Here is a 27,889-nt window from a genome sequence, read left to right as displayed (position 1 = left end):
GTTAAAAATGAAACTCTGTGGGTAAGCCTCAAAGTGTAGAGCAGTGACTTGCTCACAGAGCTAGTTAATGACAGGACAAATAATTTTTAGCCAGTGCTCAAAACTGTCACATCCAACTTGTTTGTCTTGTGAAACAAAGATATTATAGAAGAACTGTAATATATAAAAGTATGGAGCAATAGAACAGCACAAAGGTTTTTATCAACCTTAAAGGGTTGGTTGCTTGAACACTGCAGCTAGTTAATGTCGGAATGAAATAAATTCAATAGTAACCATTCAAGTCCTTAAAGTTCAAAACATATTACAGTATCTAGATTTCTAAACTGGAATATGAATGCCTCTTGTAAAAGAAGTACGTCTGTACAGTTTTTATTTTTTAATTTCCCCAGATTTGAATAGTTAAGACTTGTCATTACCCTGCCAAATGTTTATGATTCATTTAACTAGGGATGAGGAGAGGGTGGGAGTGTGCGTGTGACAATTCTGCATGACGCAGAAAGGGAGATGAAGTAGAAGGGAGGATATTTTTAGATTCCCTTTTTGAAACAAAAATAGCTTATCAGGTGATTTGTTTACTTTTAAAATAGGAAAAAATGACCAAAAATTCAATTTGGAATTTTCTGAATGACACACAAACCTATTTCAGGAGAATAATGTCATCATTGCAGTTTACTTTAAAAAAAATACCTGAAAAATTCCTTTCTAAAAATATAACTCTACAAAGATAGACAAATGTTATTTATACCACAGAGTACTTGTACACCGAAGAAATTTACTACTTCCATGTAACCTACACAGTAGCACTTAAAGAACTTACTAGTAAATTTACAGCTTAAACTAGAAATGAAGAAGGGGAAAGGAACTGATGTGTAATTTGCTTTCACTAGGTATAAAGTTCTTTCATTTTCATTCATTATGCAACACACATTTATGGAATAGATGCAGGAGATGTAGGGATGAGCAAGAACAGAGTCCCTGCCCTCCATTGCTCTCAGTCTAGAGGTAGAAACATACACATACCCTCACACGCATACTCAGTTATACACATGCCTATACACAAACATACCTTCAAATACCCACATACACATATATTCACACAGATACACATGTGCTCGTACAGAAACACACATACACACTCCCATATACTTCCATACACTCACACATATACACACAGTCAATGTACATATTCACATATATACCCACATATACACACTCACACATACATGTTTGGGAGCTAACAAAGTGGAGACAGTGAGTAGAGTACATTTTCAAGGAAAGGAGGAAAAAACAGCTGTGACAACAATTCTGTGAGACAGCTATTACAGAAGCTCCTGAAGGCTAAGGAGACAGTCTTAGTGGAGCTGTTAAATGCTAGGGAGTTTGGTTTACCAAGATGTGGATTCCAGTTCAAATCCACCATTCCTGTCTCTGAGGTCATGACTATGCTATTTAACTGTCTCAGTTTTCCTTGCTTTTACCTGGGGGCTGTCATAGTACCTACCTCATGGGGTTGAGATGAGGTTTAAATGAGAGGATGGGTGTAAACCACTTAGCACAGTGCTGGCACGTAGTAAGTACACAACGCATACTCAATTTTTAATTTTTAGTGATATCACTATTATTAGTGAAGGGTAATTACCTGGTCAATTGTGAAGATAGTTCTCCCCTCACCAAGCTGTTAGTGAGAATGTTTTAAACTACTTTTAAGGTGAGTGGAACCAAAAAGTTGTGTATTAAATGAATGCTTTACATGGCCACTGGTTAAACTTCACTTTTAAAGGTTTAAAAATTCAAGGAAGCCAAACTATGATTTAGAAATAACACACTAGATGTCAGAGTCATTACTGGGAAAATTGGAATCTGTCTAAATGACATCTCACGGTTATTATTAAATAATTTTTACGGCTATAACTTCATGGAAAAAAATGTATAACCTATTATTAACTCCATCATGTCTCCAAAGTATGTCAGACTCAATCACCTCATTTATACAATATTAACAACATCATTTGATAGTATTCATTGATATGATGAGGCAATTCATAAAATAAGAAATAAAAATGGCCAATATACATATGAAAAGTTGTTACATCACTACGATCAGAGAATTGTAAATGAGAGGTTATTTTGGGCTATCACCTTGGCAAAGATTAAAAAGATGAGTTAATATCTTGCTGCTGCTGAGGGTGTGGCAAAACTGGCTCTCATACATTTGTTAGTAGGAGTATAAATTAGTACATTTCTAGAGTGCAATTTGGCAATACAGGTAAAAAAATTCTTAATATGGTCTTTAACTCAGCAACTCCACTTCTTATATTTTATCTTGTGGAAATATAATCAGAGACATACACAAACATGCTTGTATATGCACACTCACTGAGTAATGGTTTATGATGACAAAAATTTGGAAACCACCTAAATGCCGACCAGTAGAGAAATGCTTAAATAAATTATGGGAGAGCTATACCCTGGGACTCTTTGAACCTATTAAGAAGGATTAACTAGATCTATTTGTTCTGGCATGGAAAGATGTCCATGATCCATATTGGATTCCATTTTTATGTTAAAAAAGTGTATGCATAGAAAAAACTTTAGTTATATATCTATATATCTAACATTTTAAAAGCAGCTTTATTGTGGTATAATTTACATATCATAAAATTCACCCATTATAAGTACACAATCCAATGATTTTTAGTAAATGTATACGCTTGTGCAATCATTACTACAGTAGTTACCCCCATAGTTCTCTCATGCTCATAGGCTTAATTTTAACAGTTAGGTTGAGGGTGAAGTTGGGTAGAGGGAAGGCAGGAGGGGAGAATTACAGGTATTTCCTAGTTTATCATTTCTGTATTATTTGAATTAATTTACAACAGGGATATACTATCTTTTAATTTGGGAAAACAGTAAATATTTTTCTATTTTGAAAAGAACAAAAAGGGAAACAGTCTTAAACCCTTTGTGACCCAAATTTACTTTTGGTAATTTGCCTAAGGAAATAACAAATATGTGGAAAAAGATTTGTGAACAAAGATATTTATCAATGTTTTATCTAAAATAGAGAAAAGTTCCACGTAATTTAAATATCTGAAGATGGGAGAAAACAATTACTAATCATACTGAAATATAAAAGTGTAGAAGGCAAACCTTTATATGTAGTATAATTTAACCCGTATAAAAAAAAGTTAGTGCACAACCAAAAACTCCTATTTGGAAATATAAAAAAAATTTTACCGATGGTTATATCCGGATGGTAGAATTAAAGTACTTTTTATTTTATTCTTTATGTATTTCTTCATTTTTCACAATAAGCATGTATTACCTTTAAATATAGTGACACCTACATAAACGATACTCATTAAAAATAAATTCGTTATGGCATTGTTTTCACAGGTGTATACATTTGTCAAAACATAAAAGTGCATATTTCAAATATGTAGTTTATTGTATATAAATTATACCTCAATAAAACTATTAAAATTAGAGGGATCTTGAGAAACAAAATCATGCTAACCCTTTTACTGGAAGAAGGGTTTTGGTAGGCCATTTTGGGGCTGGAGGGCAAAATGGTTGCGGAGGGGTATGTGGATACGTGTTATATAGACAGCAACATGACCTCTGCTCCAGATAACCTCCATTCATTCAAGGGATCTGCCTTCCTATTATATGCCAGGAATGTCATCAGGTATCTGGATACCATAAGCAACAAGCCACTGCCCTGAAAGACCTCCCTTCTGGTGCAGAGGAAGGCGGGTCGCTATCTGATAGATTGCAGCCAACGCCTACATCGCCCACCAGAAATTCTTCCAGTAGTGCTGTCCAAGGGGCTGGAAGCAGGTCAGGAAGCCAGGGCCTTAGTAAGTGGTTCAGATGGAGTCACAGGGGTGGCACTGGGATTACAGCTGCGAAGTGGCCAGAAGGTAGATTACCCTCAAGGAGTGTCGCAGTCATCACTCGAGAAGTGGGCTTAAATGATTTTTATACATCTATGTCTATCTTACCTGCACACTTGCAACAACAGCAAGAATTGAAATTGAGCGTTTGCCAGAACAGGCACTGTGCAAAGGGTTTACAGCCATTGCCTCATTTACTGCTCTCCACAATGAAGAAACTGAGGCTGGGAGAGGTTACCGCCTAAGGTCACAGAGCTGGTAATCTCTGGCTCCAAAGCTCCCAGCATCACACATACCCCCCTCTCGTACTATGGGACCCATTTGAGAGCGAAAAAGTCCACTTTCGGGCTCCAATCCGGACAGCTCATTTTTCACGCTACAAATTTTCCCAGATCCAGAATGGAGACAACATCCGCTAGCACAACCAACAGGATCGTGCCCACCGGGGCAACTACACCACAGCCGTGGGCTGACAGGATTTAGGGCTTGGAGGGCAAACCTGGAGCAATCCTCAAGTAGCAATAAGCTCAAGCATCAGCGTCGCAACCCGCGCTGGACACCTCGGAGCCCCTCAGAGACACCAGCACGCTGAGCTCAACGCGCGTGCGCGGGGCCAGAGGGCACGCCCCTGCGCGGGCGCGCGGTGAGCGGGGCGCGCGGCCGGGGGAGCGCGCGGGCGTGCTGCGGCGTCGGCGTCGGTGCGCGCTCCAGACCAAAGCCGTGTGGGCTGGGGAGGGAGCGAAGCGGCGGCTGTACCCCGAGCCGAGGGGACGCGCGGGCCTCGCGCGGCGGGAGCAGACAGCTGCGGAGGGGACCCTGGGCTCGCGGCCCGAGGCGGTGGAGCTCGGCCTGTCGATTGCCGGCCTCCGAGGTCGCCGACTGCGTCCCTCTCCCGGAGTGGCCGCCGCCCCTGGAGTCTCGCCGTGACACGGGCCTAAACCGCGGCGTCCGCGGGCGTCCGGACCGCTCGGACCCGTCGGGCCGGGCCGGATTGGGACGAGCGTCCGGGCAGGTGCCGCCTACCTTGGGCAGGCCGGGGGCTAGGCGCCCACCGCGCGGCCCGCGGGCCGGGTTCGGTGGAGGGACCGCCCGTGCAGACCCCCCCACCCCGTGGTTCAGAGCCCGAGTCGTGCCCCGCCTTCCCCAGGGACGCCTGGCCGGAGCGGCGGGAGCTAGGAGAGCCCGCGCCCGCCGTCGCCCGCCGGACTCGCGCGGGAGAGGAGGGAGGAGAAACTTTGCCTTTTATTGTTGTTTTAGTCCTTAAGTGCCAGGAACTCTGTTGGGTGGAAAAATGTCCTTCTTCAATTTCCGTAAGATCTTCAAGTTGGGGGGCGAGAAGAAGAAGAAACAGTATGAACATGTGAAGAGGGACTTGAACCCCGAGGAGTTTTGGGAAATTATAGGAGAATTGGGTGACGGAGCCTTTGGGAAAGTGTACAAGGTAAGAAGGAGAAAAAGGGAAGTTGCACTTGTGAGATAAAAGCCACTGGCCCAAGTGGCACTAGGATTTCTTGTCCCCCTTGCTCCTTTGCTGTGTCTTGCCCCTTTTGACTTCGTAAACTTTTACTGGAACTTTAGGTTATCATCCAAGGAGCAGCTAAGACAGGGTTTAAGGTTGAACAAAATGGGGCCTGGATGTAGTTTAAAGAGTTGATTGCTAAAGGGAGGCGAGGTTATACAGTTTACGCTGTCAAACTTGAAAGGAAATGATGGCGTTCTTCAATTCAAAGCAGGGGTCAGACTGTGGTCCTCAAGTATTTTAAAATCATACTTATGATAGAAACTCATTATACTTTTCAGTGGATTTATATTTGTCTATTTGTTGTTCCCCAGTCGTGTGCTTGTACTAAAACAGTTCCTTTTTTAGGGTTCAGGACATATAGGTGTCTATAGCTAAAACATAACCAGTCTCTTGGGGTGAGAGCAAAGCGATTTCTGCTTGCAGACTATTCTTGACTTGGTTGCTTGACAACATACTATAAAATGGAATGGAATTTCTGATAGAAAAATTCCAGAAGAAAACCTGCATCTGGTACTAGTTTCTAAGTCTAATTATAGTAAGCATTGACTAGAAGTCAGTACCAGAGTTTAAGAAATTAAAAACAAACACATATTATATATATATATATATATATATATATATATATATATATATGTATATATGTATATATGTATGTATATTTATATATACATATACATTTATACATACATATATACATATATACACACACATACCAATCAGTAGAAAGAGGTTTGATGTTTCAACCTGAAGGCATTAATGTTAACTGTTTACTACCTCATAAGGAGTATATGAATGATGTCATTGGAATATTTTCGTCCTGAAGGGTGAGGTTTTTATGAGACACAGGTTAGGGGAAGGACCCACAGGGTTGCCTAGACGTGAAAACAAATAACTATGTTTAAATAGGACTTTGTAGTTTTGAAAGCACTTTCACGTAATTTGGCCCTACAAAAGCCCTGTGAGGTAGGCAGGTCAGTAGTATCTATATTTCACAGAAGAGGACACTGAGACTCAGAAATTGGTCAGAGTCACAGTTTAAATTTGAACTCAGGTCTTCTGACCCATGTTTCTTATTGTTTTTTACTTTAATGTCCATTGGTAAAAGTGATAGCATTTTTCTTTCTTTCTAAGCACCATCACACTTCTCTGTCTTTGCTCTGTCACAGATGAAACTCACAGCCCCCTAGTCTTTCTCATTCTTTACTCAGGCTGAAATATCCACTGCTCTGCTTTCAAAACACATTGTTCACATGGCTACTATGGCACTTGTCACATATTATAGTTAATATGTTTGTGTTTTTATGATAAGGCTGGGGCAGAAATTGTGATGTACATTTGGGTTCATCAAAAATTATGGTGTACCTTTTCTGGACTTGATGACAATTTCAATTGCCTTAGCACATAGTGCCTCTCTCTCTATATTTGCTGAAAGAATGTGTGTTACTACATGTGAGTGGTATTGAAGTTATTGTATGCTTTGAAACTTGGCAAAATAAACTTTAGTACTGGTGTGGAGGGTAGAGTATGAGTTTCAGCAAGAGCTTACCATGTAGATGTATGGTAGGAAAGGTTTTTAGTGCAGTGGGAGGATTGCTCCTGGGAGTCAAGAATTGTGTTTTTGTGCTTGCTGTCACAAACCAGCTTTGTGGTTTTGGACAGAGCCCTTAACTTCTCTGGACTTCTGTTTGCTTAGCTGGAAAATCAGATTTCCCTAAACGTTTGTTGAGATTCCTTCACCCATTAATGTTCTGTGAGTATGCAATTGTCTAGGAAAGGCAAAAATAAATCCTCAAGGCATCTGAAATCCAGTACTTAGTAGGTGATTATGGGCAGTTTTAATGGTATAAATGTGTTATTGAATAGGAACTCTAGTATTAAGACACTGGCTCTGGAGTTTTACTATTCTGGACTCCCTCAGTAGCAGCCTGTGATCATGGACAAATTGCTTAATTGTTCCATGTCTCACTTTCTTCATCAGTAAGACCTACTCCTCAGTGTGTGAGAATTAAAGGAGATAATAAATATAAGACACATAAAACGGGCTCAGTAAATGGTAGAAATTATTGTTACTACATTTAGAGCTCAGAAACAAAATATAGGATGGGACAGGAAAAGGGACCTATGAAGATAGTGAACCATTTTCTTGTTTTCCCATGGCACAGAATGATTGTGTGGCCATACTAATGTTCTGTGATTTAATTCGTTAACGACCCTGTAAACTGTAGCATATCTTTCTGTAGTGAGACATCAATTGAAAATTTTCTTAAAAACAAGAGGCTTATTCCATGTAATTGAACACTATAAAATTGTGTCAAGGATAATTTTATAGGCTTGATGACTATTTTAGTGTGATATTTGAAGAGCATGAATTCTTTGCATCTTTTTGCTTCACTAGTCTGTGCTTCCAAGGCTCTGAGTTTTTTTAAAAAGAAAATTTAAACTTATCTGATCTGTTTTCCCTGAAAAGTTTTTGTTTTCCAAGATACTAAAGAAATTTTAAATTTATAAACTTCCTTCTGTGTATGTGTGGAGGAAGTTAGCAAACCTTACTGTAATGTTGTACGTAACAACAGAAAACTTTCTAAAATTGATTTTATCATTTGTTTATAGACATTAGTAACTTACAAAGATTAAATTGTAAATAGGCGGTCATTTTGTGTACTTAAATGTGAAACATTTTCCCATCATATAGTGGTATTCTTTCCACTCAGTTCATCTCTACACAACTTTGTAACAGTTATTTTCTTACCTGAAAAAACTTCTCTATTTTTAATTTATTTTCTCTTCTTTTAAGTTTCTGACTTCTATTTTTTTATCTTTATTTTCTGTTTTTAATGTAGTATTCTTTTACACATAAAAGAAAACATGTAATATCCCTCACAAGTTTTTTCAACTTTTGGATTCTGTTTTTAACAAGAAGAAAAAGAGTGACATAAAATTATGTATTGAATTGAAGCTGAACTGACTGTGTGCTGGATGAAAGTGATTCTTTTTATAGCACTCATGGGTGTATACCTTTTTTAAAATAGTGAACTATATAATCTTTGTATTGAAAAGTACCAAAATGTGTATATTTCGCAAACAACAAAGTGAACTCGTATTAATTATCAGAGTCAAGGAATTCTGCCATTACCGCTGAATCCCTCCCATTTCCCTTCTGAATTGATCCTTGTCTTCCCCTAAAGAAAACCATTATTCTATCTTTATTTCTTTGCTTTTTTTTAATAGCTTACCATCTAGGTGTATATCCCTAAACATTATAAATTCAATTTTGTGTGCACTTGAACTTTATATGAATGGAATCATATTGAGTGTATTCAAAATCAGCATGTTTTTGAGGTTCATCTTTGTTATCACCTAGAGCTGTAGTTTGTTTTCATTATTGCATAGAGTTCAATTATATGGTTAAATTATTTATCATTAGTACTGTTAATGGGTATATCAATTGTTTCCAGTTTTTGGCTTTTATACACAATGCTGATGCATATATGCATGAGTTTCGCTAAGACTTAACTCAGGAGTTGGATTGCTGGGTTATAGGGCAGTGTATCTTGAATTTTACTAGTCCGTGCCAGACTATACCAGTTTATACTCCCACCAGCAGCGCATGAGAATTTCCTTGCTGTGCATCCTCAAGAACATTTGGTATTGTCAGAAAGTTTCAGTTTTGGCAATCTGATATTATATTTTTTTATTGTGATTTTAATTCATTTTTCTGACTACTAATAAGTAATTCTTTTCATAGGTTTATTGGTAAATTGGATTTCTTCTTTTGTGTTCAAGTCTTTTGGATGTCTTTTTCTTGTTTATTTGTAGTGTATTCTGTATTTTAACCATTTTGCAAATCATATTTCTACCTTGCCAGCTGCGCACTTTTAGTTTTCACAAGTGTATAGCACTAGAGGGAGCCTTCAAGGAGGAGGAGGAAGAGAGGACTTACACCTTTCTCTTTGTTTCCTGTGGGCTCCCTGTCTGCTTTCCTGTTACTATGACTATCATCCTAGTGGAAATTCTTCACCCCAGCAACAGCAGTTGAATCCAGTTTGTAGTTTTTCCAACCTCATCACAGCCATTCATGACGCCAGCTCCCGTTGGCTGGTTCCCTTTCTCAAAAGGTATCTTCGTCCCAAAAGACCACTCTTCTAAGTTCAGAGATGCCAGCAGCAGCTGAACAGCACTCTTTCCTCAGGGACCTGAGTTTCAGGTCTGCAGAATCTTTCCTCCAATTTTCTGAGTTTTAATAATTCCAGTCCCTTCCCTTGGCACCTCTGGTCCTAGGTTAGTAGCTTTTTCCTGCAGTTGTTACTACCTCCCTGACCCTTCACCTTCTCTTTATCTTTTTTGTTACCAAGTTAACAGAGTCAATAATTATTTATATTAAATTCTCTCTATTAAAATAATCAATATTTTTTTCTTGCTGGGCGCTGATTGGTACAAATATTAAATAAGCTAATAAATGGAGAGTGCAGAGAATAGTGCTTGGCACAGGATAATTGCTCAATGAATATCTAATAGCATAATGGATACTGTTATATAGAATAGCATTCTTGATTTTTGTACCCTATTTCTTTGCAAAATACTAAAATTTCCAATTTAACTACATAGCTCAAAAAACAATCATTGAACTTGACTAATACTGATAAGCTCAAATATCACTTTCTCAGTGAAGTCTAACTTAACTACCCTATTTAAATTGTAACTTCTTCCCTGTGTATTCCCCCCAACCCCCACCCATCTCCTTGTCTTTCTTCTTATTTTATTTTTTCCATAGTACTAATCACTAACATACTCTCTACTTTTTAAATTTGCCTGTTGACTGTCCTCTCCACAAAATTATAAGTGCCACAAGGACAGAGGGATTTTGTACATTTTTCACATTGTCAGCATCTGGAACAGTGCCTGACATATAGGAGGTACTCAGTATTTCTTGAAAGAATGAATTGATTTTAGCAGACCAATTCTTGAGCATATTTTAATAGATTTTTATTTTGCATTTCTTTCTGAGAACAGATATCTGTGGGGTGCTGTTTGTCTTTGTGTTTTCTACACCTCCAACTAATGCCTTACATGTAGTAGATGTTCATGAACTGTGATTCAGTTTGTTTATTAGTTTTCATATTTTGTTATGGTTGAACATTTTTATGCACTGGACACAAGGGTCTTCTTGTCTTGGTTGGAGGAGGAATATCTTTGAGCTCTCAATCTTGAGATCCAAATCATCCAAATCAATCGAGTCAATCCTAATGATTATTGAAGTGAATGAATTCATCTCTTTTTATTCTTAGTCTTTTAGATTCTTTTGGTATTCATCCTTCTTTTTTTTTTCTTTCTCTTTTGATTGACAAACACCTCTGTGATACTAAAGTCATCTATATTTTCTGCGCTGGTCTTTTTGATTTCCAGCTGAGAATTTTATTAAAATATATTTCTCATTATAGAAGTATTACGTAGTCTTAGAAAATGTAGAAATATAGAAAGAAAATAAACGAAAATTTAAAAATTGCTTGTTCCTCATCACCCAGGAAGATAACCACTGTTGAAACAAGAGTAATATAAGAGGATGTAATTTTTACCCTACTTTGTTTAGAACATGAAACCAGTGCAGGAAACTTAATAAGTTATGTTTCCCTGTATCCCCCTATTTGTTTATGTAAACTGGCCAAGCTCTATTCATGATTCATGAAAATAAAAGTACAGTGATTTTTAAGTGGTTGTGACTGATCTCTGAAAACTTTTTATCAATAGAAGTTGTATCTTCTTTAAAGTAATATCTGGGTGTTTGTTATTCTGTTCTTGTTTTTATTAACATTTGTTTAGTCATTTCATTAAGTCTTCATGTGAACAGTTTTCATGCTTTTAGGTAGTAGATGAGACTGTTTCTTTTTAACACTTTATATTTGTTTAAAGTATAGTTTCACTTGCTTATCAATGTTTATTTCAGTTTTGATTCAGAATTCTCTAGAACTAGATCCTGATGAATAATCAAGTTATTTTCAAGCAACAATGTAGAATGCACTATACTTTCTAATGTAAATTTATTTATTACTTACATTAAACCAAATGGTACCATTGTTGGTTTCATGAGTAGACCCAGGGGACTGGAATAGTGAAATTTGTTACTATAAAGAACTTCAGATATTATCTAGTGTTAGTTTTTATTTCTCTTCATGCCATTCCGTTCACAAGTAAAAGACACATCTTTAAAATCTCTCAGGACATCCGTAGAAGCATGCAGGAGTAGGATGCCTTTTAACTCCACTCACAATAGCTTTGGTCTCCTAAGAGGGCTTACATTTTATAGTGTTGCTCTTCAAGGACAGTTTGTCTGGTCTGTTGTCTTCCCGAAGTGTTACAGTAAAATGGTGAGAGAAGGGCTTATCTCTCACTGGCTTATTTCCTCTGACTTAGGGGAGGGTGAGTTCTAATTGTTACTATTGGCTCAACTGTAGTATCTTTTTTAGAGATATAAACTTGATGCTGTATTACACCAGTTACGGCAGACTTTTTGCTTTTTAACATCTCTGAAATTGGGATATATCCTTTATTGATTGATGACTTAGTATTATTATTGGCCGGGGGAGGTCATGATATGTTTGTCATTGAACTTAGTTATATCCCTGGTGTCATACAGTTCAATCCCTTGATGTTTCAATTAAACTATTTAAAGACATTTTGAAGAGAGAATGTGAGCCCCAGTTGTTCCCTAAAAATCTTTTAGCACCTGTGGTAAGATCAAGAAAGTATTATGAACATTATAATTGCAAAATGGGAGGCAGTGGCGTCGAAGAAAATTTTGGAGACAGTGGTAGAGGAGCAATGCTGCATTACCAAGGCTTTTAGTGGCCAGAGATATTGTGTGGAAAACACAGACATGAGATAACTCTGAGTGAAAATAATTCAGAAGAGTAAAACTTAAATATTAAGTGTTTAATTATTTATGCACAAGGATAATAGATACATAGTAACAATTTTTAAATCTAAATCGGTCCAAAAGAATTCTTTAAAAAGGTATAACATAAAAATTCTAAATCATAAAGTGTCTTCATAGTTTAATTGGCAGTTTTTCTTCCTTGTTGGAATATAAAAGGTCGGATAATTAAGTTGAGGTCGGACAATTAACTTCACGAACTTCTTGGCAATGATGTTGCTAACTTTTTTGGATATCAGAGGGATTATTCATTATAAATTTGTACCAACTGGACAGTTAACCAAGTTTACTATTTGGATGTGCTGAAAAGGCTGTGTGAAAAAGGTAGACGACCTGAACTTTTCGCCAACAATATGTGGTTTTTGCATCACGACAACGCACCAGCTCACATGGCACTGTCTGTGAGGGAGTTTTTAGCCAGAAACAAATAACTGTATTGGAACACCCTCCCTACTCACCTGATCTGGCCCCCAATGACTTTTCTTTACCTGAAGATAAAGGAAATATTGAAAGGAAGATATTTCGGTGACATTCAGGACAGCAATGGTAATACGACAACAGCTCTGATGGCCATTCCAGAAAAAGAGTTCCAAAATTGCTTTGAAGGGTGGACTAGGCATTGGCATCCATGCATAGCTTCCCAAGGGGAGTACTTCGAAGGTGACCATAGTGATATTCTTAATTGTCCAACCTTGTATAAATTCTGTGTTGGGGAAGAAAGATGTAAGTTGTTTTGAAAGAATTTACATTGGCTACAGATAAGGGGTGAGCAGGAAAAGGTGAAGTGGGGCAGTTCTATGGTAGATACACAGTCTGTAAGGAGGAAATATTTACTACTACTTCATTGGTGATGGGTCACAGTCTGGAAAGTTATGCAGTATACAGTGGTGTCTATTGGTGAGGTAATAGACCCTGGAGGTTGATTCAGAGCTCCAACATACATTCAGGAATGTGAGCAGTCTTGTTAGTAGGCCCATAGCTATTAACTGGTTCATTATTCCTGTCTCTCTATCACTCTCCTCTCTGCTGTAATTTAATTTAGGACAGCTCAGAATTTTTCTCTTGACAAAAAATTCCCTTTTACAGGCTGATACGTGCTTTGTTTATTCTTTTCATCATCATCGTCAAGGTTAGATAATAGATCACTAAGAAATCTCCCATATACTGATTCTTTAATTACTTATTGCTTCTTTAAAAATAATACTTGTCCATTTTTAAAAGTTCAAACAATATAAAAAACATAAAAGTCAAAGCACCTGAAATTCCACTATCGTCACTAATGATGTCTTTCCAGATACTTTTTATGCAGCTATTCATGTGTGAAAATGGATATGTAGTTTCTGTAGAATTACGTAACCTCTCATGTTTCGTAAGTTGCCTCTTTTCTCATTCAGTGATGTGTTATAGCTGTTTTTCCATCTTAAGAAATATTAATGTTCCATGGTAGAATTATGTTGAGTGATTTAAGCAGGTTCTTGTGAGTGGATATTAAGGCTGATTCAGTTGTCCTTATTGTAAACAGTGCTTTGATGGATAGTTTTTTATATGCACATTGTTTTGTTTTATAAAATTATCTCCTTATTATAAATTCTTAAAAGAGGAATTTGCACATTTATTGAAACATTCATTGGTGGCTTTTAACAGCTTGGTATTTTTTTCTGTATTTTAGGGTAACAGTTCTAGTTTTGCTGAAGTGATAACTTATAATATTGAAATGTCTTTAAAAAGCCTAATTAGTATTGTAAGACCTGATTAAGATATGTACTTAGCATTGGTGCATAGTATGCATTAATTTATATTTATGTTTAGGCTTTTTTTAAAAAAAAATAAATATGTCAAAAGAATGAGAAGACAAGCTACTAACTGGAAGAAAATATTTGCAGAAGACATGGGATAAAGGACTGTTATTCAAAATATATAAAGAACTCTTAAAACTCCACAATTAGAAAACCAACAATCTGATTAAAAAATGGGCAAAAGATCTGGACAGACACCTCAGCAAAGAAGACATATAGATGGCCAATAAGCATATGAAAAGATGCTTGACGTCGTATGTCATTAAGAGAATTGCAAATTAAAGCAAGGAAATACCACTATACACCTACGTTTGAATGGTGAAAATCCAAAACACTGACAACACCAAATGCTGGGGATAATGTGGCTCTACAGGAACTCCCATTCATTGCTGGAGGGAATGCAAAACGGCCCATCTACTTGGAAAGACAGTTTGGCAGTTTCTTACAAAACTAAACATTCTTACCATATGATCCAGTAATTGTGCTCCTTAGCATTTACCCAAAGGAGTTCAAAACTTATGTCCACACAAAAATCTGCACATATGTGTTTATAGCAGCTATATTCATAATTGCTGAAACTTGGAAAAAAACAAGATACCTTCAGTAGGTGAATGGATAAACTGTGGCACATCTATGTAATGAACTGTATTATTCAATGCTAAAAAGAAGTGAGCTACCAAACTGTGAAAAGACATGGAGGAACCTTTAGTGCATGTTACTAAGTGAAAGAAGCTAATCTGAAAAGGCTACAGTATGTAAGATTCCAACTGTATGACATTCTGGAAAAGCAAAACTATGGAGTAAAAGATTAGTCATTGCCAGGGGTTAGCAAGAGGGGAGGGATGAACAGGTAGAGCATAGAGGATTTTTTGGGGCAGTGAAACTATTCTGAATGATATTATAGTGGTGGATACATGTCATACAGTTGTCAAAACCCATAGAATGCACACCAAGAGTGAATCCAAATGTAAACTATGGTCTATGGGTGATAATGATATGTCAGTATCGGTCCTTAGTTGTAACAAATGTACCATTCTGGTGTGGAATCTTGATAGTGGGGGAGGCTGTGCATGTGTAGAAGTGGGGGTGGGTATATGGGAACGCTCTGTAGTCCTCAACTTTGCTGTGGACCTAAAACTACTCTAAAATATAAAGTTTATTGAAAAATCAAGTATGCATTGTGACATTTCTGCTACTTTCATTTTTAGGCCCAGAATAAAGAGACCAATGTTTTAGCTGCTGCAAAGGTGATTGACACCAAATCTGAAGAAGAACTTGAAGATTACATGGTTGAAATTGATATATTAGCATCTTGTGATCACCCAAATATAGTCAAGCTACTAGATGCCTTCTATTATGAGAACAATCTTTGGGTAAATATTTTCTGTTGATTTATAGCAGTAGTCAAAATGAGTTAATTGTCCAAAAGAGGTTTATAAGTTGTGAAAGCCTACTTTATATATTACCTCTTCTGTTTCGTTACTTGTGTTACTTGAATGAGGGTTGATGAGAGATTCATTCACAGCATAATTATCCTTAGCTTCAACAGATATTCAGATGTATATTTCGTCTTGTACCATATTTTATGATTATTTGACATTGCACCCAAATTGAGAAACTTGGTTAAGAATATTAAGTTTCCAAAATTAGGAAATTAGATGGCCTTCCTTCTCTTGCTTGTAATTTAAATTGAAGCATTTACTTAAAATTCTTTTTAAAGTTTCTTTTGTTTTCCTAGAAATTGTTTGTAATTTTCTTACCCTAAACTTTTTCTACATTATGAATAAATTATAAAATGCTTACTAGAAATGTTAAATATTTATCTTCTATATTATCAGGCCTAGCTTTAGTATATAATGTACTAAGTAGCTAAGGCTGTATTTATACATTTTGTTCATTCTTTGGAAATATTAGGCACAAATAGATATAGAAATAAAATATTAATTTGCGTTATAACAACCAATCACTTGCTCTGCACCAATACTAATCAAGAAGGCTTTTTGAAATGGAGTTTTTGTTTTTCTCCTTGAAGGAAGAAGCGAAGTGTTATGAGAGAAGAGTAGGTAGTACAAGTAATAGCTGACGGAATCAAAAGGCCTATATATTTTGATCGTGGTGCTGCTAGGTAGGAGCTTGACTAAGTCAATTACCCTTTACGAGTCTGTGTACTCACCTATAGGATGAGTAATGATCTATCTCCCAAATTATTTTTCAAATGATATAATTCATTTGAAAACAATTTATAATTGGCAAGCACCTATAAAAAATAAAATTATTTTATTATATATAGGGAAAACAAAATATGAAGCTATGCAATTTGTTAAGATATGTAATTTTTAAAAATTTCCTATAGTTATTATTAGTGTGGTATCTTCTAATATCATTGTTTGGGGCTCTAGCAGAATATTTCCAGAGATTATAATGAAAATGAATTCCTAGACAATTTCATAAATAGAAAAGATCTTTACTTGAGACTACTATAAAATAAAAAGTTGGACAACTGAAGGGGCAGTCTAGTGGGAGAGATAGATATTAATTAACCAAAGAATGGTAATAAATATAAAATTACAGCTGTGATAAGGGTTAAGAAGGAAAGATACATGGTGGTATGTACCAGGGAGGTCTGGGAAGGCATCCATCAAGAAGTGATAATTGAGCTAGGAACTGAAGCTTTTGTATATAATTTTTTCTATTTTTTTAAAAGTCTCTCTATTTTCAAGATTTATTTCTATTCCTAGTAAAGTTAAAAATATATATTTGATCAATTAAATCACAATAGTTACCTTAAAAATGAGAGCAATAAAATTTTTCAGTGGTGATGAAATGGGTATAATGCTGTCCTGAAGAAAAATTCTGTTATTTTAGAGAAGCAAGGACACTAAAAAATGGAGTTTAACAAAAATGCATACACTTCCAAAATGTGTTGTCTTTGTGCTTTCTCAAATGTATATCATTAAGACTCCTAACACTTTTGACAAAGAAAATCTTTATGGTTAGCATAATATTGTTTCCATAACCTAAGCTATTTATCTTTTTTGTTAAATTTAAGAAAAAATACTCAAACTCAATGTTGTGTTAGACTGGTTTTTTTATTTTCCCACAGATCCTTATTGAATTTTGTGCAGGTGGAGCAGTGGATGCTGTGATGCTTGGTAAATGCCTTTTTCTCTTTATATTTTAAATTGCATTTAATAAAAATCAAAGGATTTAATATATTGTATATAATATTTGTATATAATATATATTATATATACTATATTACATATTTATATATATCATTGTTAAGTTTAATCCATTAAGAAATCAGCTTAATTATGTTTCTATATTCTTGGATAATTGTAATAAAATTCTAAAATAAAAGGTTGAGTATAATATGTGAGGAAAGTAATCTTTGTAGATATTTAGTTCTTCTAAAATAAATTCACTGTGTATGATCCATGACAGTGATGGTAAAGGTATATAGCTTGCTGATACCTTTTCACTGTTATAAAAATGCAGATTTGTTTACTTTTTCCTTATAGAACTTGAGAGACCGTTAACTGAGTCCCAAATACAAGTAGTTTGTAAACAGACCTTAGAGGCGTTGAACTACTTACATGATAATAAAATCATCCACAGAGATCTAAAGGCTGGCAACATTCTTTTTACCTTAGATGGAGATATTAAGTTGGGTAAGTTCATTCCCTTAAATAATACATTTGAATATGTGCTCTGAGATTTAATATTGTATGTGACTTAATATTGTTTTATTACGATTCAAATATGTGAAACATGGAGAATTACTCCCTATTATTTTTTTAAATACTTTCTTGGATACTATTCATTAACTCCCAGAATTCCTAAGTACTCATCTAATATAAAGACACTTTAAAAAGAATGTAAGAATGGGTGAATGTTTATTTTCAAAAAGGCATGCTTTTAAAAACTGGTTAATTCTTTTTTTCTGTTAAACTTCTGTATATAGACTTAATACTTATTAATATAATACATTTAGAATATGATATAGTATGTAAAACTGCTAACTTTGTTTTATCTTGAATTCAAAAACTCATGTCTAATGAGATTCTTTTTGGCTAAACTAACAAAGTAACTAACCTTAGGTCTGAAAAGGATGCCTAAAATAAATATAAGGACTACAGTTTTTACTTCTTTTTACACTGAGAAGAAATAGATGTAGATTTAAATGGTAAATTAATTTCATATATATATATATATATATATATATATATATATATATATATATATATATGTATATATGCACACACACACACAAATACACAAATGTAAGATAAGTATACCCAGGATACGAATTTTAAAAAAAATTATCAAGACATGCTGTCACAAAGGCTGCTTTGGTATAATTTCTGTTTTTCACACTGTAGAAAAAATGTTTATGTCTATTAATTTAATTCTATAGCACTAGTTAACATTTGTTTTGAGTAGATACACTGCTTTTAAAGTTACTTTTTTTCCTTCAATTCTAGAGAATTTGTGATCTGAAGATTGTATAAAGATGGTGGTATTGAGTGTATTAATGATAGGATCTCGTTTTTTGTTTTAATGATGGAATCTTTTCTTTGGCAATTTTTTTTGAGCAGGTGTGGTAGGAAGATGGTGATCAAAATTAGGATGGTAGAGAAGTTATTTCTTTTACCCTTTAATAGGAGTGGCCTTATGAAAGATTTGATACGCTTTTCCCCTTTGTTGACTACAGTGAACTTTGCTTAAAAACTATCAGTAACACTTTTGTATGATTACTTATTTAAAGCGGATTTTGGAGTATCAGCTAAAAACACAAGGACAATTCAAAGAAGAGATTCCTTTATTGGCACACCATATTGGTATGTATTCAGTTTTATGGATTTACAGTGTTATGTCAGCAGTTATTATAGTATTTAATTTGTCTACATAATTGATAATACTATCTTTTATGTGGTTTGCAATCACTGTTCTTAAGTTAAACATCTTTACTTTCAATTCTCTGTTTTCATAGGATGGCTCCTGAAGTAGTCATGTGTGAAACATCTAAGGACAGACCCTATGACTACAAAGCTGATGTTTGGTCCCTGGGTATCACTTTAATAGAAATGGCTGAGATAGAACCACCTCATCATGAATTAAATCCAATGCGAGTGTTGCTAAAAATAGCAAAATCTGAGCCACCTACCTTAGCACAACCATCAAAATGGTAAAATAGTTTAAACAAAGCTTTTTAAGAAGTAAAACATGATGCTCTATTCTTCCAACTTTCTAAGGGTTCTTAAATTTATGATGCAAAGACTATATGAAGTGGGAAACTGATTTTTGATCTATTTTAAGACTTAAGGACCCTATAAACTCGTATAACTAACTTTTCCCATAAATTTGAAAATACCAGCAATTTGAGTTCTATAAGAAAAAGGTTATTTTCTGTACTGTGAGAAAGTGAGTTATGTGTGTGTTTGATCTATATTTGTGGAATTTAATATAATAGAAGAATTTTTGTGATTTTTGGCATACTTGTGAATATAGGGCTATATCTCAATGGCTAGAACTATGAACTTACATATGTGTTTAACTTGTATTTACAGATGAATAACTTATAAAAAAATCTTATAAACTTATAAAATATTCTCATGAACTACTTTTTTTATGTGAATTAATACAATTGCATATGAAACAAGCATAATTTATCTGAGTTTTGTTTGATTTTAATAATAAAGTAAAATAGAATGTCATTGTTAAAATTTTATTTTGAAGGTCGTCAAATTTTAAGGACTTTCTAAAGAAATGCTTGGAAAAAAATGTGGATTCCAGATGGACTACATCTCAGCTACTGCAGGTAAGGATAAGAGTAATACAACGACAACAAACCCTATAATTGTTTTAACATCTTTTGAAGAAGAATGCAATTTCAGATTCATTCATTGTGCTCTCTTTCTACTTGAGTTACCTTGTGGAAACTCAAATACATTTTAGTGGTTAACATTTGCTTTATAAATATATGTGCTGCTGTTGCTAAAATGTGTTCAGCTTATAAGTCATTCTTCCTGTGCTTTTTTGATTCAGTTTAATTGTGTGTTTTTTATTTTGCTAGTTATTTCCACTTTGTTAGTTGCTCTGTCTTGTCTCTCTGTTGACTAGGAAGCAGGCACCTTAGAGGCGGGCACGAGCTGGTTAAATTTTTTATGTCTCTTACAATGAGGGTAAATGTTCAGTAAATACTATTGACTTTTTAAAAATGATGGTAAAATAATTGGATAATTTTGTTTTATGGCAGGCCGGTTTATACTTGAAATAAAACTTTGTTCAATAATTAGTGTTATAGGTAGACAAAAAGAATAACAAATCTTGAGATACTTATTTTTTAGTTGAGTACTGTGTAACTCTTGCATTACAGTGTTTTAGGGTGATCTGTTCATCTGAGGGAAACAGGAAAAATTGGCTTGTTCTGTGCAATAAATATATCCCCAGAACATACTTTTTAAAAATTATTTCACTACCCCCACATTTGAAGGCCTTAAAGTGCTGAGTATACAGAGATGGATAAAATGTCCTCTTACTCTTAAGAGTATTATTAGAACCAGGTCAAAAAAACAAGTGTTTGTAGACACTTTGAACGTAACTTCAAGGCTTTTTGTAATTCTTTTATTGAGGCTTTATACAGGATTTATATGTGTCTTGTTACTTTTTAAGAACTGGTAATATACTAGAAACTTACTTTAAATTTTAGGTTACGGAATTTTCAAGTATACAGAAATTTTCAAGCACCCAGATATAGTGTGTTATTATTTTTGACATATTTCCTTCAGGTTCTTAAAAAGAAAGGTCCAGATACAGTTGCAGGCAGCCCCTGCTCCTGCTCAATCCCCTTTTCTTCCTTCCTTTCCCAGATGTAATGTTATCTGAAGTTGTTTGTATTTTCCAACCCATGCGTTTATATTTTTACCACATAATAATGGCTTTTATGTATTTGAAACTTAACCTTATAAGCAAGCATTTCAGCTGTTATTGAGCACGCTTTTTTCAATGATCACACAGCATCCCTTTGTTACTGTTGATTCCAACAAACCAATCCGAGAATTGATTGCAGAGGCAAAGGCTGAAGTAACAGAGGAAGTTGAAGATGGCAAAGAAGAGGAGGAGGAGGATGAAACAGAAAATTCTCTGGTCAGTATTTAGCAAGGAAATTTGATTTAGGTTATTTGTAGAGCTGAGTTTTGAAGTATGATTATACCTGTATCTAAGGATTAATTGATGGATAGCAGTACAAAACCTTTAATTTTAGAGGTAAAGATTAATAGCAAGTTTGCTCTTGCTACTCATTTTTGTCATATTTATTATGTGAAGGTTTGTCAGTTCTTTAAATTATTTTTATAACTTCAATAGATTTTACTGAGTAAACATTAAATCATACATATGAATTAAATAATATAAAAATATCTATGGAAAACATTGTTTTGGTTATCATCTTGAAGTTATGTTTTAATACTAAAAATGTATAAAATCTTTTTTAGCCAGTACCTGCAAGTAAGCGTGCCTCCTCTGACCTTAGTATTGCCAGCTCTGAAGAAGATAAACTTTCACAAAATGCTTGCATTTTGGAATCTGTCTCAGAAAAAACAGAGCGTAATACTCCTGAAGATAAATTTAACAGAGTTCTTGATGAAAAACCCACCATTGATGAGCCTGAAAAAGCTGTGAAGGGTATTAATGAACATATTAACAATACTCATTTAGAAGCTATGGCTGAGCTCCATAATAGAACAACAGTAATCAAGGAAAATGGGAGCGAGGAGAAGCGACCCAAGCTTGAAAATCCACCTGCCACAGAAGACCAGGAAACAGTAGACATTAATCCAGTCAATGAAAGAAAAGAAAGTAACATAACTGTAGAAACAAATACTGAACAGAATTTGAAACCTGAGGAAGAAAGGGATCAGGAAAAGCAACAGATAATTGAAAATAAGGTTATAAAATCTGAAGAAATTAAAAATACTATTCAAACAATGGATTTAGTTTCTCAAGAGACTGGAGAAAAAGAGGCAGATATTCAGGCAATTGACAATGAAGTTGTACTTAAAAAGGAAGATACCCAAGAGAATTTGGGAAAAGATGAGGAAACTCAAAAAGATGTGGTCAATGATACAAGCCATGTGATAGGAACAAATGAGTCACTAGATATTGCTCAGAAGACAGTTGAAAACAATGCTGAGGATGCTCAGAGTAATGATGGGAAAGAAATGGTTGACGTAGACCAGGAATTAGTAAGTAAACCCCTGGAGGGTCCTGAGGTTGGTGCTACTGAGGAACTTCCTATTAAAGAAATAGTTGAAACTAATGAGATAGATCAAAAATCTGTAGAAGGTAAAGGTGAGGAACAGTCAATCAACGGTTCCGAGAACATAGTGGAGACCAATGAGGAACCCAGGATAAATGAAGTTGGGGAAATCATTGAAGAAATAGAGGTCAAAAGTGCAGTGATTCATTCTGACCAAGAAACTTTAGGAAGTGAAATGTGGGATGCTCATGAAGCCACTACTCAGACAGATACAGAGCAAAAAGAAATTCCATGTCAAGTGCCAATTAAAACAGAACCTGAAGTTACTGCCGCCTCACAGCCCAGTGAACCTCAGCCTGTTCTAATACCCAGTATTAATATCAACTCTGAAGATGCAGAAAACAAAGGGGAAATAGGTACTTTATCAAAAACTGAAAATATGTTGCTGCCAGAATCTGAGAATCAAAAGGAAAATGATACTGATTCAGGCACTGGTTCCACTGCCGATAACAGCAGCATTGATTTGAATTTATCCATCTCTAGCTTCCTAAGCAAAACTAAAGACAGTGGATCAATATCTTTACAAGTAAGTGTACCTGTGTCCTTGTTTGGGTTTTTCTTTGTCATTTTGTCTTGAAAATAAAACAGCACTAAATCAGTGTAATATTAACCCTATAAAACTCTTAAGGCCTCTACGAAGGCAATTAATTAAAAAGAACTAAGGAGAGAGATTTTGGATGTGACCTTTAAAATTTTTCGTAGTACCTATTTATTTTTGTCAACTTGATATAAACAGTATAATACAGTTGCTTGGCATGATTTGGGTTCTCTTATTGCACGTATCTACATACTATTGTAGCAAGAATCAATAATAATGAAAGAATTGAGAACTTGAAAGAATGATCTTTTTAAAAGCATGTTTAAGGTTGCTTCCTCAGTCATAGCCATCTCTGCTACCATGAGAACCATCATGGGAAAACAAAACCAAAACCGAAAACCCAGACCACTGGCAACTTTTAGAGCATAATTCTCTAGTATTAGTGTACATAGAGTTACTAGGGGGAGCTATGTAGAAGTATGGGCGGGGGGATGCTGAGAATCAGTATTTGTAACAAAAGATCCTGGAAATCTGATACAGGTGAGCCATGGACTAAATAAAGACTCTGGGTTGATAGGTAGCAGATGAGAAGACTGTGACAAGCAGAAACAACTTAGGAAAACATATCTTAGGGACAGGACTCCAGAGCATGACTAATCAGCCTGCCTGCCCATCTGTCCCAAATCATTACATATATTGCCTAGAGTTTTTTTTAGTTTAGTTTGTTTTCCTGATCGAAATTCTATTAATATGAAGTTCATTTACTGACTTAATAGCTAGCCTTTTTAAAAAGGCAAATACTTCTGTGAGAATTAAGGTAATACTTATTATGGGCACTTTAGTAGGAGCTGAAGAAATGGAAAGTTTGGAGGTTACAGGGAGGCAGATCTATTTTTGAGATATGCCCATGTTAGATTTTAGCGGAAGCCTGCACAGGTAGGGTGCCAGAGTCCAGGGCATAGGGAGAGGCATGTGAGGATACTGGGAGCCTGGAGAATAGAACAATAAGAGGTTGCAAAAAGGTGACTGGAAAGTGCTAAAGACATACTTTAAAATTCAAATGCATTTTAAGTTTAGCATTTTCACATTCCACTTTTGCACCCTCTGCTTTCTAACCTTTTCCCCCATATCAAAATCAAGTAATTATCTGCTCTCAATACTTAAACATGTTTGCCAAATGTATTTGTATGAGTGTTATACTTCTACTATTTCTATTTGCATTTAAAAAACATTTGATACCATTTGAGGAATGAAGAGTTTGGCCTTAATAAAGAACCATAGGCAGTATTTAGTAGGCAAATCTGGCACTTCTGAGGTACAGTAGAGGTGCTATCTTTATAGTAACTAAAATCACACATCTCTGGCCCTAAGACGGAGGAGGACTGTTGTATTATTGTTGCCGATGAAATGAATTTTGATCTCAGTCTTGGCAGTGTTTAAAAATTACCTGGATAGCCTTTTCAAAATACAAATTTCCAGCTACCCTCAGCCCTATTGATTTAGATTCTTTAAAGGATGAGCCCCAGGAATTAAATTTTATGTGGTTTGTCAGTGGTTCTAAAACTGAAAAGCAGAGGTATCTGAGAAACTAAAAAGTGAAAAGAAGGAAAAAACTATGCCTGATTATGATGTGGTATCATAAAAATTATACATGCACTTCATCAAAATGCATAATTTCACTTTAAAAAATTTTGATTTCATTTGTAAAGTCATGTGCAAGTCAGATGAGGTTTAAGATGATATAACTGGTCCCACAAGTGAGTTGTGTTGCTTTATAGTCTTTGTATGTGTAGTTTTCATGGCTGTTCAGTTTTGTTTTGTTTTTTAAGAAGAAATTGTCTATCTCTAGTATTACCCACAATAAGCCTAACTAAAATAAAATCTCACTTAGGAAACAAGAAGACAAAAGAAAACATTGAAGAAAACACGCAAATTTGTTGTTGACGGTGTAGAAGTGAGTGTAACAACATCAAAGATAGTTACAGATAGTGATTCGAAAACTGAAGAACTGAGGTTTCTTAGGTGAGTACAGAAACAGCGTAATTAAAACTGGTTTTGTGACTTCTTTTCAGTCTCTGCAAAGTCTGAAGTCTATAGAAACGAGTAAAATCTTGACTAATTTTGGATTATTCTTCTATTTTCTGTTTGAAAAAAAAGTTATTTTTAAAGTTTTTTAAAGTATTATTTCAAAGGTGTAATTTTTGCTTTCTTCCTTTATCATTTCTATTAAATTTTATCAGACGTCAGGAACTTCGGGAATTAAGATTTCTTCAAAAAGAAGAGCAAAGAGCCCAGCAACAGCTCAATAGCAAACTGCAACAACAGCGAGAACAAATTTTCCGACGCTTTGAGCAAGAAATGATGGTAAAATCTTAGATCTCTGTACCATTTTGTTAATGAAATTTAGCGCAGAAAGAACCCACTTGTGGGTTTTAGAACTTGATCTCTGATTACTAGATTTTTCTGACTTTGTGATGTATTTCTGACCTTTTTTTATCTCTGTATTCAGTATGCCTTTTTTATTTTTTGCCTTTAATCTGAAAGGATCTTTCATCTCGGTCTTCCTGTCACTGACTTACAGTGGGATGGGTGTCCTCTTTTTTTTTTTTTTTTTTTTTAATTGAAATCTGTCATTCTGTCATGAAAACCTGGAATCATGAAGCTAGTAGATGGTTTACAAAGTTCTTAGATGTGCCTATTGCTGGATGATTTTTCAATGTTACAATTTGACCTCTCGGATTTAGAATCCAAGATTTTAAGCCAGTCTAGAGCAATTGTCTTTCAACCCTGCTGAGTATTAGAACTTCTTAGGGGCTTTTTCACAACACACTTACTTCTCTGGCTCCTACGGTTAAGCTTCCACATCTCCATTCACATCTGCTAGAGAAATTAGTGCTGACTAGTCAAGGGTGATTGTCACCGAGTCTTTGAATTTTCACTTTGTGTCTGAAGTTGGAAAAGGAATTAGTAATGTGATACAACATTTTGATAACTTACGTTGAACATCTAGCTTAATGTAGGTTAGAAAAAAGATCATTTGAAATGTTACAGTACGTTTTTATGCTTTGAATATAGTTGTTTTGCTGTTCTTGTAATTGTAAATAATAAGGATTGTTTTTTGTGAAGTGTGATAATGTTGATTACATTTGTTGGATCCTAACTGAGAATTACTAAGAAAATAATGAACTTTTTGTTTTCATTAAGTATTTTTATAGTACTTATAGTCTATTTTCCAGAACCTTATGACAAGTGTTTCTCCTCCACAAATATTTTTCAGAATGTTTTGCTTTTTGTTTTATTTTATTTTATTGGGGAATATTGGGGGACAGTGTACCTCTCCAGGGCCCATCAGCTCCAAGTCGTTGTCCTTCAGTCTAGTTGTGGAGGGCGCAGCTCAGCTCCAAGTCCAGTTGCCATTTTCAATCTTTAGTTGTAGTAGGCACAGCCCACCATCCCATGTGGGAATTGAACCAGCAACCTTGTTGTTGAGAACTTGCGTTCTAACCAACTGAGCTATCCGGCCACCCTGCCAGAATGTTTTGTTTTTTAATTTTTTTTAAAGAAATACCCTTTACAAATATTTAACTCTACCTATATCCAAAATTGCGTGTTACTCAAGTTTTATATAAATAGCAATCTTCTGTTGAAAGAGTAGATTTATAATACTGACACATTTGTTTCAATGAAATAGAATGTTCATTTTAAGAACCGTAATGAAGAAGAGTAAATCTGAAAATGACAATGGCACAGTCTTAAAATTGACTTCAGATAAGACCTTTGATTTGTTGAAAGTTTTATTGGCTAAATATTGAAATTTTTCTTTAGTACTTCATAGTAACTGGATATTCTTCTGGATTGTCTAAAAATTTTAAACATTCTACTATTTGTATAATAGAAAAAAGTACAGTTGACTCTTGAACAATGCAGGCATTAGGGTCTCTGAACCCCCGCACAGTCAAAAATCTGTGTATGATTTTTAACTCCCCCAAAACTTAACTACAGTTGTCCCTTGGTGTCCGTGGGGGATTGCTTCTAGGACCCCCCCCCCCCCACAGATAGCAAAATCTGCAGATGCTCAAGTCCCTTTTATAAAATGGCAGAACAATGCATACAGTAGGCCCTCTGCATCCGCGGATTCCCAACCGTGGATCAAAAATACTTTTTTCAATCTGTAGTTGGTTGAATCCGTGGATGAGAAACCTGAGGATGCGGAGGGCAACCTGAGGATGCGGAGGGCCAGCTGTATATTTATTGAAAAAAGTCCATATATAAGTGGACCTGTGCAGTTCAAACCCGTATTGTACAAGGGTCAACTGTATTTATTTTCCATGTTAGAAAAAATGAAATACTCATTTCTTTGAAAAATTTCATATTTTAGTGCACTTGACTTGCTCAGTATTACAAAGGTTATATAAATCACATCACTAAATTAAAATGCTTGTTATGTTCTTAGTAAATATCTTCATTATAATGAGTTAATATGTGTGATAGAAAAGTTAAATGATCTTGAACTACACTGTTTTACAGAGCAAAAAGCGACAATATGACCAAGAAATTGAGAATCTTGAAAAGCAGCAGAAACAGACTATTGAACGTCTAGAACAAGAACACACAAATCGCTTGCGAGATGAAGCCAAACGCATTAAAGGAGAACAAGAGAAAGAGTTGTCCAAATTTCAGAGTATGTTGAAGAACCGAAAGAAGGAGGTAAGTGTAACTTATTGTTTTTAAATACTGTAGCTATTTTTTTAATGTACACGTAAGGCTGCCTAAAGAATTAGGAATAATACCTGATAGTTAAATAGCACTCATTCTTTTCGGTGTTCCCAACAGTCATCTGGGGTAGTAGTAAGGTCAGGTGTTATCCCATTTTATGGCAAGAAAACTAG

General features: G+C 35.2%; 1 protein-coding gene across 2 annotated transcripts in view; it reads left to right on the top strand.

Annotated features, from left to right (window-relative positions):
* Nucleotides 1-5,187: 5,187 nt before the first annotated feature.
* Nucleotides 5,188-27,889, top strand: part of SLK (STE20 like kinase) — a 41,376-nt gene continuing 18,674 nt past the window's right edge. For both annotated transcript variants that reach the window (XM_019725068.3, XM_019725067.3), the window contains exons 1-12: nt 5,188-5,337; nt 15,351-15,515; nt 17,246-17,294; nt 17,664-17,813; nt 18,911-18,983; nt 19,136-19,330; nt 19,882-19,963; nt 21,163-21,291; nt 21,639-22,988; nt 24,892-25,022; nt 25,241-25,364; nt 27,528-27,707. In XM_019725068.3, coding sequence (XP_019580627.3) covers nt 5,188-5,337; nt 15,351-15,515; nt 17,246-17,294; nt 17,664-17,813; nt 18,911-18,983; nt 19,136-19,330; nt 19,882-19,963; nt 21,163-21,291; nt 21,639-22,988; nt 24,892-25,022; nt 25,241-25,364; nt 27,528-27,707 — 2,778 coding nt within the window. The remainder of the gene's footprint in view (nt 5,338-15,350; nt 15,516-17,245; nt 17,295-17,663; nt 17,814-18,910; nt 18,984-19,135; nt 19,331-19,881; nt 19,964-21,162; nt 21,292-21,638; nt 22,989-24,891; nt 25,023-25,240; nt 25,365-27,527; nt 27,708-27,889) is intronic.

This window comes from Rhinolophus sinicus, chromosome 15 (genome assembly GCF_057876585.1).
Source record: "Rhinolophus sinicus isolate RSI-liver-muscle chromosome 15, RSI-T2T, whole genome shotgun sequence".
NCBI lineage: Eukaryota > Metazoa > Chordata > Mammalia > Chiroptera > Rhinolophidae > Rhinolophus > Rhinolophus sinicus.
Note: the sequence above shows the minus strand (reverse complement) of the source record. Positions and strands in the feature narration are given on the sequence as shown.